Source organism: Pagrus major, chromosome 12 (genome assembly GCF_040436345.1).
Source record: "Pagrus major chromosome 12, Pma_NU_1.0".
NCBI lineage: Eukaryota > Metazoa > Chordata > Actinopteri > Spariformes > Sparidae > Pagrus > Pagrus major.
Genome location: NC_133226.1, coordinates 20004700 through 20016901, shown reverse-complemented (window position 1 = coordinate 20016901; position 12202 = coordinate 20004700). Strand labels below are relative to the sequence as shown.

The 12202-nt window shown below is 42.1% G+C and overlaps 1 protein-coding gene across 5 annotated transcripts in view; it reads right to left on the bottom strand.

The window, feature by feature from the left end:
* Positions 1 to 12202, bottom strand: part of rapgef1b (Rap guanine nucleotide exchange factor (GEF) 1b) — a 45927-nt gene that overhangs the window by 18830 nt on the left and 14895 nt on the right. For 4 of the 5 annotated variants that reach the window (XM_073477421.1, XM_073477417.1, XM_073477418.1 and 1 more), the window contains exons 2-6: positions 4183 to 4328; positions 3273 to 3451; positions 1365 to 1521; positions 1185 to 1276; positions 945 to 1103 (exon numbers count right to left, since the gene is read on the bottom strand). In XM_073477421.1, the coding sequence (XP_073333522.1) occupies positions 945 to 1103; positions 1185 to 1276; positions 1365 to 1521; positions 3273 to 3451; positions 4183 to 4328 (733 nt within the window). The remainder of the gene's footprint in view (positions 1 to 944; positions 1104 to 1184; positions 1277 to 1364; positions 1522 to 3272; positions 3452 to 4182; positions 4329 to 12202) is intronic. The other variant, XM_073477419.1, reaches the window with a different exon arrangement.

The following is a 12202-nucleotide window of genomic DNA, read 5'->3' as shown; positions in this document are numbered from 1 at the left end:
GGAGACAAAGCGAAAAAAAAAGAAAAACCCTGAACTAGGGCTGTGCAATACGACGATGTATATCATGTGACGACAGACAAATGTCCATCATTTAGTGTTGTGCTCTGTTGTTTTGTTGTGTTGCAAATCCCACTCTTTATGGCAGTATTTGTCATCATTTGGATGACACTTTGTGTTGTTACACATGGCACGCAGATGCAGACAGAATATCTGAATGACGGAAACACAAACAAACATGGAGGACAGTGAATGTGACACAGAATGGGGTAATTCCGAACAGGGGAAGTACTCCGACCAGCCAAGACAAAATGAAGACTTCTGTCATATGGATCTTATTTGGGTATGAAAAGTTTGTCAGACCAAAAAACCAGAGTGGTCCCCATAACAGTCTCAAACACCTCTAACCTATTTTACCACATATGCAAGAATCATGTCAAACAGTATCTTTTTATATTTTTATATTTTATTACATGCTTAATTCAATATTAGCACAAGGTTTCTGAACAAACAGAAAAAATAATAAAATGAGTAAATATCTTTTATTTGTCGAGTATATAATTAAAAATGTATGTCAGTATTTAATTTAAATCATACATTAATTGTCTTTACAGAAAATGTGCTATATTGTGATAGATACTGTTACCTGGATATGAAATAACCTAGATTGGGATATGAGAACTTGGTCCTATCGCACAGCCCTAACTTGAAATGAGGAAGAATCTCAACCTTGACTCTAGAACAAATAGAGCTACATGACGTACCAGTACTTCAGTAAGTTCATATTTCAGTCAACTATTAACTTTCCCTTTGACCAAACCAAGACCTGAATTTTCACAGTTGCATCCATTAACTGCAAAAAAAAAAAGAATCTCTAGATAGAGAGGATGCAGAATATCACCACGGCAGTGAGTGTGTGTGTGTGTGTGTGTGTGTGTTGTCCTCACCTGAGCTCTGCCATTTTGGCCTCAGGAAGTGGAGGTTTGGGAGGGGCTACGTCCTCATCTGGTATGTCAGAGGCAGCCTCTGCAGGGGTAGCTGCCGGAGCTGTCTTATTCGAGACCTCCTGCTCCCGATCTATCAAGGGCATCTCCGATGACACGCTGCTACACAGATAAAAGCTGTCTGAGTGAATGAACTACTTAGTGTGTCTGAATGAGTACGTTTGTATTCTGGAGAGCACTCACCTCTCTGCTGTGGTAGTAGCAGGTGGTGCAGGTTTGTTCGGGGTGGTGGGTGACGGCTGCTCCTGTTTCTCTATGGTCAACTTTACCAATTCCTGTAAGTAGAAAGACAACAGCTTTAGTGGTGCCAGAGGAGGACATAGAGAACACTATCTTCATTTTCTCCATGAGCAAAGGGCCTACCTTTACCCCATCCAACACTGCTTTGATGACACTGGTGACAGATGCCACATTTTCCTTGTCCTCCAGGTCAATGCCATCCAGCATCACCTGGTCCGCCCAACGGATGAGGTTGGCCAGACTCTGATACACACGGTTATGGCACGAAGACAGCGCTGAACTGTTGAAAGGGTGTGAGAATAGCATTGGGCCATGGGTAAGAGTAGCCATAGCAATGAGAGGGAGAAAAAGAAATGGAAACCAGAGGCGCAGAAAGGTGGATGATTCAAGACGACACAACAGAGGGGTGTGAAAAAAGCAATGGGACAGACACATCTTAGACTGGAGGTGATAATAATCACACAGAATCAAGAGCACATGATACACTTCCATATATCTATCATCTATTAAACTACATATTTAGGAAGTGGAGGTATGCCTGACTACAAGCTTGGAGATAAGCTAGCTAGTGCAGACAGAAGTATGTGTATAACCACACAAGCGAAGCGGGGGTGTTGTTCCTGCCTGTAGTGAACAGTGCGCGCCAAGGTGTGGCACAGGCCTGTTACAACATGCTGCAGCTGAATCACAGTGTTGGAATATCCATCCACTGTCTGCATAGCTCAGCCCTACAGTGAGTAGGAGACGACTGTGGCTAGGCAGGGTTAGCAGAAAGATTTGAGGGATGGTGGAGCAGTTGGAAGGGTGGAGAGGTATGACCCAGAATGACTATGCAAGCGAAGGGCTATAGGTTATAATGGGAATTAGTAGAAATAGTGATATTATAATAAAATCTGCAGCTACGAGTGACCACTCAGTGTGAGTAGAGTTTGCAGATAAGAGATTGATAGCTAACCTTTTTGGCAAATAAGCACTTTAATCAACTTAACAGCGCCAAGACAGCGGGTAGGAGTAACACCCACTGTTGACCTAGTTATTTGACCAGTATTGATTTAAATCACTGCAAACAATCCAACACTGCAGTGTGTGGTGCATGTTTAGTAGATGGCAAAAAACCTCTTCTAAGCATTGTTCATTTATCAAATTGGTAAAATTCTTCTTCCAATGTTTTTCACACAATAGTAACTTGATGTACGGTAGCTTATTTGCCAAAAAGACAAACTTCTACTGTGATCTACTGGGGTTTGACTACATCAGACGGAGGTCAAATCCCCAGAGATAGCCGCTTCTCAATGCTGCAGCAGCGATCCATCAATCGCTTCTAAACACAGGGCTGTGAGATACAAAATCTGTCACCTCTGACCTCCATACCTTCATCTGTACTGACGGATGGGGAGAGGCACAAAGACAAAGACAGAGAAGTTCTAACATGTCTTGACAGTCCAAACACAACTGCAGCTAGGGTTACTTTCACAGAGAGGGTTTACTTTACCCTGAGGGGAAGGAAAACACACAGACTGAGTATATCTGTTCATATGCATCTGGAAGGTGAAATTAATTTTTCATGTATCATTTCCGATAATTGCCACATTGACAGTGAGTAACACATAAATGTAATTTTTAAGGCTTCAGGCATCAAGTGCAGGGAGCCTTGAGGTGAGGGATGTTGTCTCTCACAACATATCATCAATCTTCACGAGCAGCTCAGTGAGTGGTAGTCGACATCATGCTAGTTCTGACATGTCCTGCATGCATTCCAGCTACGTTATAGGTTACGTCAAGAGGCAAGAATGGTGAGAATGAATCAACAAATGGTTCATAGTGAATTATTACATCAGTAGTGGGAAAGGGACAAGTGATGGAGGGTAATAGAATAATACTACTGTGACCAAAAAAAAGGACTTCGAATAATTTATGTATCTTTTTTTAATGCATTGAAAATATTTTATCTTGTGCCGTAAACCAAAGGGGCGAGCAGGATTGACAGTTATCAAATTTGAACCAAAATCTTTACAAAAACATGACACTCACCTGTGCTGTATCCTGGCCTCGACCTGAACCAGAGGCAGAATGGCCTCAAGCACCTTGCTGGCCGAGCCTGGAAGCATCTCCAGCACCTTCTTCTCCACGACCATTTTGTCCACGATTGTCTTGAAGTAGCGCAGGGCACTGACCACCTCCTTCTCGTGCTCCTCCAGCCGACTAACCTTCTAGAAAAACAAAGCAGTAACACAGAACAGCACCTTAGAATTGTACTAACAAACAACTTTAATGATGATTACGAACATTTGACAGGATTTTTTAAAGGTCCCATATTGTAGAATATGAGATTTCCATTTCTCTTTTAATAATAAAGCAGCAATATTTTCTTTCACCCAAAATACAAGTATGAACCTGAAAATGAGTATAATATGGGACTTTAAACACCATAAACAGTATGCAGTGAAAAACTCTCAACAACCCGTTTAGTATTTGGAACATCACAACAGTCTGGGCTCTTTGCTGTGGTTCTATTATTCCCATGGTTTGCTTGCAGTTCAAAGCTCTATCAAGTGATGTGGCTTGGAGCCATGTTGGTACTACAGCAACAGGCTCTTTCAGCTTCTTTAGTCTCTCATAGCAGGGCTGTTGGGGAATATACTCATTACACCAAAAGCCTTAAGAGGGAGCGGAGGAGTTCATTCAGGAAGCGGCCCAGTTCCATTCATGTCTTTATAGGTTTAGACACCTGCTGTAGCACAGCCAGCCGCCACAGCGACTGGGAAGCTGTGGGAACCAGCAGGGAGGACTTGCACACACACAGACACAATGGAGTACAGGAGCACAAAACATAAGACAGGAAGACAATCGTTTCACAAATAGGCACACTGAACAAGGTGGGAAAGAGGTGGATTTCCCACAATACACACTTATAATTTCTGCTACATGACCGCACACACACCTTGTTGGTAGGTTTCTCTGTACTCTTGGCTGCTGGCTCGGGCTGCAGTTGCTTGCCCTTCTTGGAAGGAGTCCTCTTGATCTTGGGAGAGTGGAACTTGTCCATCAGTTTCATGGTGAAGGAGGACAGATGGGACCTCTGCGAGTCTGTGGATGGAGGGAAAACAGAAACGGTTGAGTGGTCAGTCGAGGAGGGTAGATATTCTCAGGGGGAGAATAGAAATGAGGTAAAACCAGATGGCACAAGCGCAGTGAAGTGTTGATGTCACTATCACACAATGCCACTCATCTGTGAAGAGCTCAACACCAGTGACAAGAACGAGACTGGTATTTTTAAGGAAAGGAAAACATTATTTGCATATTTATCTGTAAGTATTTTTAACATCCGCATTTCATTAGATTTTTTTGCTTCCAACGAGCAATCTGCAGAACAGGCACAGTCATAGAGCCTCTTCCAGCAGATGTGTAAGCGCACACAAAGATAGACAAGGACAGAGCAGAAGAGTGTGTTTATAATAAAATACTCTGGTAAGTGCTGGGATGAAAATTGCTTTATGGTACATAATTGAGAGAGGCTTCATAACAGAAGAGTAATTTAGCAGAAGCCCACTTGTTCACTGTAGAGAGTGCTGATTGCATCTGGGGAAGAGGAGAGTCCCCCGCTCCGTTAATCCCAGGAGAATTGACTGCTCACTCGCTGTCTTTCCCTTCACCTCTCTGCCCCCCTCCCTCTATCTCCACACCGAACTCAGGGGATAAATACTAATAACAGTGTAGGGAGTCTGTAGGAAGCATGGGTGTTATCAGCAACAAAATTACACCTGTACCCAGTGTAATCTCCCCTCGGCTTGATGGCAGCAGGATCTGACATTCCACGGCCATCAACCTAAAAATACTGAATGCTGTACACAATGGAGAGAATTACAATTAAACTAAGAACTCATAATGATATCTTTGCAGAAAATTGGTCAATGGCATACCCACCTATTGACTATAAGGGCTGATTTTGTGTAGCAGTGATATACTCATTTTTAGGGCATTTGTTCCAATTTAAAATTATTTTCTTTTCCCCCTAGGCAGAATCCTTCTGGGTTGATATGGATGTGTAAATGATGTAAATGACCAATGCACAATTTTGTGTTTGTAGTGTACTTGAATATTATTCTTACTTTGTTTAGAAGAAAGCAAGGACACTACGCATACAGTAAATGGAAATGGACAGTAAGAAAACCTAAAACCTAAAAAAAAGTGAATAACAGCAGAAAAAAACAAAAGAAAAACACTGAATCCTGAATAGCAATCACCAGCAGAAACACGCCCCAAACTAGACGTTCAGCCGGGTGGTGCTTTCATCTGCACCATCGATCCAATGCCACGCACATATCCACCCTACTGTTGTTTCCCTCCACCCCTAATCCTCATCATCCCTCAGTCGGAGCAAAAGCCAAAGTTTGCTGAGGCAGCCAAGGACGGCTGTGTGTGTCATTAAAAATGTTGATTAGAACGCTTACAGCGGAGTTTCCTGCCGATACATGTGATGAGGCATGCATGACCCCTCAGGCTCTTGTTTTACACTGCACTTTTTATTTCAATGTGCAAAAAATACTTCAACACTGGCTGTTCCGCAGGTTACTAATGGTGCGTGGCTGATTCAATAAACTAAGTTACTGGATATCTCATGACTGCAGTGTCACCTTTAATCTGCATTTGACCTAGTTCCTAACATCCAAATAGGTTAATTCTCTCATACACAGACAGACGTAGGGGAACTTATTTTCCTACATTAATGTCAGCTCTGTTAAGATACAACATAACTCTAATGTTAGATGACGTGCACAGGACTGATGTAGACGTTTTGTAAACTTTATTAGTAGCCCAGTTATGTCACTGCAGAGGCAAACCCACCATGTAGCAGAGATAGCAGTCTCCTCATGTGGGTGTTAAAAGGCGTGTGTGATCTGCTTTTCCAATTCACACCATTGGTGGAATAAAGAGATAAAAACTCAGCTTGTCGGCCAGACACAGTGAAGACCCTGCGACAACCTGCTCATCTCAACAGCTGTCTGGATCAATACTCTGTAGCTCGGCCACAGGGGATGCTGTGCTGCTTCACTGCACCTAAATAGAGTCAGAACAGCAACACTAGGGCTGACAGTGTGAGAGGATATTTGTTGTTGTACCCTGAGGCTATACGTACCTGTGTTAGCCAATTTTGCCGCATTCTAGGGTGCTATCCTGGCAAGGTTTCATATTATGGCAGAGTGCAGAGCGGCCCGTATGCTTTTGATTGCGCAGCAGGCCTCCATATGGATTTAGTCTCACCTAATCCTATCTGTTTGACCTTGTTTCCCCCATATCCCTGGCACAAGTGCGGGGGACTGTGGCTAACATCACAACATGCTGTCCCAAAAGGACTATGTGTGAGTTTACAGCTGCAACCCAAAGTCCCAGAGTTGAGAAGCAGTGACATCAGCACAATGAGTCACCACCATGATCGATACAGCTGGTCCCTCAGACACCATTGCAGCGCCCGTGGCTCAGCTGTTTATCATCCACACGGGGCTGGTTCCCCGTCTCCTTTGCTTCCTATTCAGTTCTCCAACACCTCGCTCTCTCTTCATTTCTCAGAAGAGAAAACCACCTCCACCCGCCTTCCCTCTAGAGTTCGCTGGAAGTCTGGCTCAGCATGGAAATGACATCATCAAGAGAAAGAAATGAACAGGGTGAAAGAGAGAAATTCAGTCAGAGGGAGAGAATACAGTGAAGTGCTCTGTTATAGTCATGTACGCCTCTCAGCGTCCACCCTCCACTCCTCCACCAGAGACGGGCCGGCCATCCCTCCCAGCTCTCCCCAGCTGCCTGCCTGCTGCCGTCCAGAGTTATGAGGTGGTGATGTCATTGGTTGTAATGTCTCTTACACTGAATCTGACTAGCCATGGACTCCAAGACTGAAAGAAGCCTCACAGTGAAAGCATTTCTTTTCCTTTATTTTTTTCAGCTGCCTATGTTGAAACACGCCTTTATGCTGGTGTGTCTCTTTGTTGCCAATATTTGGATTTTTACTGCCTTAAAATTCAATTTAGTGAACAAAGAAGAGTTGGAAATCGACACTGTAATATACTGTAAAATTGACCAAATCGTTCATAACACTTTTTTAATTGTTGATTCCTGCTAGTGGCTCCCAATTTTCTTTCCCATTCCCTATAAATACAGCGCAATACAGCAGCAGAGGCGGCCTGATAAACAGTAAAGTGTGGTTACACTTCCATAAAGGGTGAGGTTTGTCTCCTCTGTTGTAAACTGCAACAGTCCCACAGAGATCTGAACACACACACACACACACACACACACACAACTCCCCCGAGTCTCACTATATTGTACTGCAACCTCACAGCAGTCACTTGCAGAGTACAGACAGTGTGATGAGTTTACAGTTCTACAATCAAGGGTCCTGTGAATATTATAGCGATACAACATTAAATAATAAACAGCTCATGTTTGTTTATCTTTCTAATTTTGCAGATTATTCAAGATGCTATGAAGGATGCAGGAAATAGAAAATAAATCAGGGAATCACTAAAATCAGATAAAGAACAAACAGAGAAAGATTTAGTATGTAAATATCTTTCGGAGGCGTTTAAATTGCCCTAACACTTTGCTGCTTTTTAAGGCCTTGGGGACATTTAAAACAAACACTCCAGTCTGAACGACTCTCCAACAAAGCCTGGGAGAGTTCTCACACAACTCTGGTATAGCTGAGTCCCCAGGAGCCTTCCAGTTGCCGGATTGTCTCGAAAGCCTAATTACACAATACGTAAATACAAACATACACACACAAGGAGTGTAAATTTATGGGTGCCTCTGGCGAAAACACACAGTTAAATGTATGCAATACAACTTAAATTGATTTTGTTTGAAATGTTTTCACATTTGCCAATTAAGACCTCTAGATTGAAATCTGTTGCCGAATAACATAAAAGATAGCGGCCATCCAGGTACATCTATTATCTTCCGTGGAAATTCCACCAGTCCAGGGGGTTTCTAATACCACAACTCAGACACACAGTTCACAATCCTCATCTAACATATCTAAAAGCAACTATCAACTCATATTTCTTTTTAAAAACAAACATGGATTTCCCCTGCTTTTGTCTGGCTGCCAAAGTAAATGAAAACAGCCAAAAAAACTCCTAACTAAATAGAGCACACATGTAGCTTCATGTTTCGTTGAGACAATGTGTACTTTTCTTGCTGTCTGACCAAACTTCTGAACAGTTAAATATTGAGTAGGAAGTCCCAGAATCCCAGTTGCTGGTTGTGCTCCCTATGACACAAATGATGAGCAATGACATATGATCTTCTCCAGATCTGACAGGCTGGCAGATTGATCTGGTTCTTGTCCAGTACAGGTGTGATCTATACAGGACAGCTGGTCGGCCCCTGACTGCCCCCTCTCACTCTAGGAATAGGATGCGAACTGAGTGGAGGGATACAGGGGAGGCTGTGCTTAAGGTTACACACACAGCTGTCACCTCCTGCTGAACTCCCCTCAGCGAGGACTGCTCAATGAAAGTGTGCCAGCCCTGCGTATATGGACTTGTTGAGCCTGCTAAACTCTTTTTGCTAAACTCTTTTTGACTCCTGTTTCCTGACTGAAACAGGAGTCAAAAAGGTCACTCTGCCAGCTGTTGAAGAGGGAAGAAGGTAAGGGGGTAACTAATCTGAAGCTGTGTGTACAGTTTCAGATGAGAATCTTCTCATAAAGCAAAAAAAGGACAGCTAGAATTGAAATGATGTGTGGAGAATTCAAATTGGTAATCTGCTCCTTTGAAATTTCAACTTGCATTTCTTTATAGTACTGCACTCTCTGCTCTAAACGGCTACACAACTAAATGTAAACAACACTTTACAGCTCTGTGTGACGGTAAATAGGTACAGCTTTGCTTTGAGCTAAATGCTAATGACATCATGCTAGCATGTTAACTAGGGCTGTCCTGAATCTCATTTTTTGGGCTTTTAGTGAAAATTAGCTACAGATATTCCATGGATATAAATACCAGCTTTCATGGCAAACCACTGTATAGTTGATGAGGTATTACAGTCAGGACCAACGTATCAACATACCCTTCCCATCCCTAAAGCCGTGCTGCTAGCTTGAATAAAAATGTATCTTTACTCAGATGTAGCAGATTCAAAAGAGAGCCTACTCCAAACAAGCGCTGACAATAACTGGTGTTACATATTAAATACTGTAATGTTAAGACACAGAATACATTAATTCTTGAAACACATAAGTAGAAGTTATGAAAATGAGAGACACCCCACCCTGGGCTATATGTAAATACACAGTGCATTGTTGATAAGCAACACTGCCTGCAGTGAGGCCTTATTTGTCTATAAAACTGGCGACATAGTGAGTGACTTAGTCTGCTACACTGTAAAACATAAACCGCAGACTATCCTATCTCCACAGGCAAGACCTGCTGTGAAGCAAGAGTATGGAATGCAAGCCTGAGGCATGTGGGATGAACAGCGGGGAGAAAAATGGAGAGGAAAGAGAGGAAAATTCAACAGGAAATAGTTAAGTGCTTAGTGAATTATTTATTCTCTCCATTGTAGTGGCTGGCTTCCTGCTGGTTGTGTTTTATTTTTTAAAAGGAATCCCCTTTATGTCCTTGGTTATCAACAAACAGCATTATAGGATGCAGCAGTCTCTGTTCGTATACTTGCAAGTCAAGCTCCAGTCCAAGGATGGCAGGGAGTGGAGGAAGCCCTCGTATGGAGCGTGGCCCTGGTTAATGGCTGATTTGAGAAGTAATGGAGGAATAAGTCCAGTGGTGTGTTTTACAGTTTTCCAGCTGTGCTGTTTGAGTATGCTGCTCAACAATAAGCCACGGGAAGACTGAGAGCATCCAGTCCACTTACTGAGATAAGTAAATGAGATACAGTGGATGCTAAGTGCTCAGTCCACTTACTATCTATTGTATTTCACTTAACAAATGAGTAAATGAGATGCAGAAGATGGATTCCATGTGGACAATCAAATTATCAATGCAAACTGACACATCCCAGTACTGAATTTATTCAGCCACTCACTTCCCAATGACTTCTGAAGTCCTGAAATAAACAAATCATTTTGACTTCCTAAAAATTAGATGAGGGATTACAATAAACTATAAGCGATTTCTAACTGAGCAATGATAAATCACTAAATGAATACTTAACTGAAGCAATAGAAAGTAGCTTAACTGTCCTGTGCAGTTAGAGCCTGACTGGTAGATCAGCTAGACATATCAGCAGATACTGGCCTATCACAGATAAATCAGTATCTGCGTTTATGTTGATATTAGCCACTATGAAATCTCATTTATTTTTATTTTTATTCATGCCTTTTGTTCAAGACACTGACATCTTTTTCTTGTATAAAAATCTACTTCAGCCAATATTTTATGCTATTAATAACTTGCACAAACACGCCCCTCAGTATGTCAATGACTGGTAAAGCAGCCCCACCATCCATGGGGTCAATGGCCGGGAGCAAATATCAATGTGGTGATGGAGGCGCTCTGCGTGCTTGGTTGCATGGGAACAGAAGGCATAGACAGCCATGGCTACCAGAGCGTGGCCATCCAACACAAAGCGATCTATAACGCAGATCCATATTACAAAACACTAAACCAGATCCATAGCTGCTCAATGAGACTGCGTTTGTCACCCATGTTTAGCCTGTTTGCCACAGTTAACAGAACTATAAAAAAAAGTCAAAACCACTCGCTTTCCATGCGAGTGTTAGTGCCATCTGCTTTCACATCTAACCACAGAAGAGACACAGCAGACTGATGATTGAGAATACAGGGAAAGTCCGGCATTGTAAACAAGACATCATCACCTGTATGAGTCATGAGATGGCACTCTGAGATAAAAAGAATATCAAAAATACCCTCCTCCACTTTCTCTCTGTTTTGCCACTTCTGATGGGTTATTTTAGCCTGGAAAGCTTAGAAGAGAGGGGAGAGAATAACATTCAAAATGCAAATGTGAACTGAGTCCCAGTTGATCAAACAGTCTCACGCAAAACTGTGTGACGTATCTGCAAAGTGAACTGAAACTAGAATTATCAGTGGGTATGAAAATATGTTGCATTAAAGCATAATAAGCAACAAGCAGCGTGCAGAGGCACATAAGAACAAAACCGAGCCTAATCTCTTGGTGACACACCTCGCATTCTTGAGTTTATTTATCGGGTGTTGTGTTCTTATTTCTCTGGATGATTGGCTAAAGTTAGACAACAACACATCCAAATATTTCCATCACATCTAGAGTGGAGTTTAATGGGACAAAATGTATCATCCCTGTACACCAAAACAAACAACCTATTTATGCTAGAAATGCAAAAAATACACCATGCTTTTCTGCTTTGATACATGCTAGTGCCATTTTCGTTCTATAGTTCTTGGCAAAGTTTTTTGCTGCACTTTAAAGGCAAGGAAATGTGTAAGTTAATGGCACTTTGAAAGACATGCAGCTATCACACGATGCATGATGTATTGTCTGAATCTTCTGTCATTAACAGCAATAAAACAATGGCTTTTAGCAATGTTTTGCAACAGTTTTTCTCACAAAAAGTCACTTGGTTATACTGCTGTAGTCCAATGAGAGAAAAATAAGGTTTGAGGCAGAAACAAACATAATGTTTTATAGTCATAACATCGCTTAAAATAAACTACTCGCTTGTACTCAAGGCAGCTGAGGTTAGAACAGACTATTCACAGTTCCATAATTACACAGCTCGCAGATGAGACGTGGTTGATGATGTGTCGATACTGGGGGTATGGGTCAGTATGAAGCTTTGAAGTACTTGTTGTTGACTCTGAAAGTTAGGCTTTCTAAATGGATGGAGTTTCACTGACATTTTAACTTTTCTAGCAGAGGGAATGATGACCCCTAAGGAAAAGTGCTGGTGTGCTGCTCATGAGGATAGTGCCTTCTGTTCCATAACTGTTAATTATATACGACAAAGG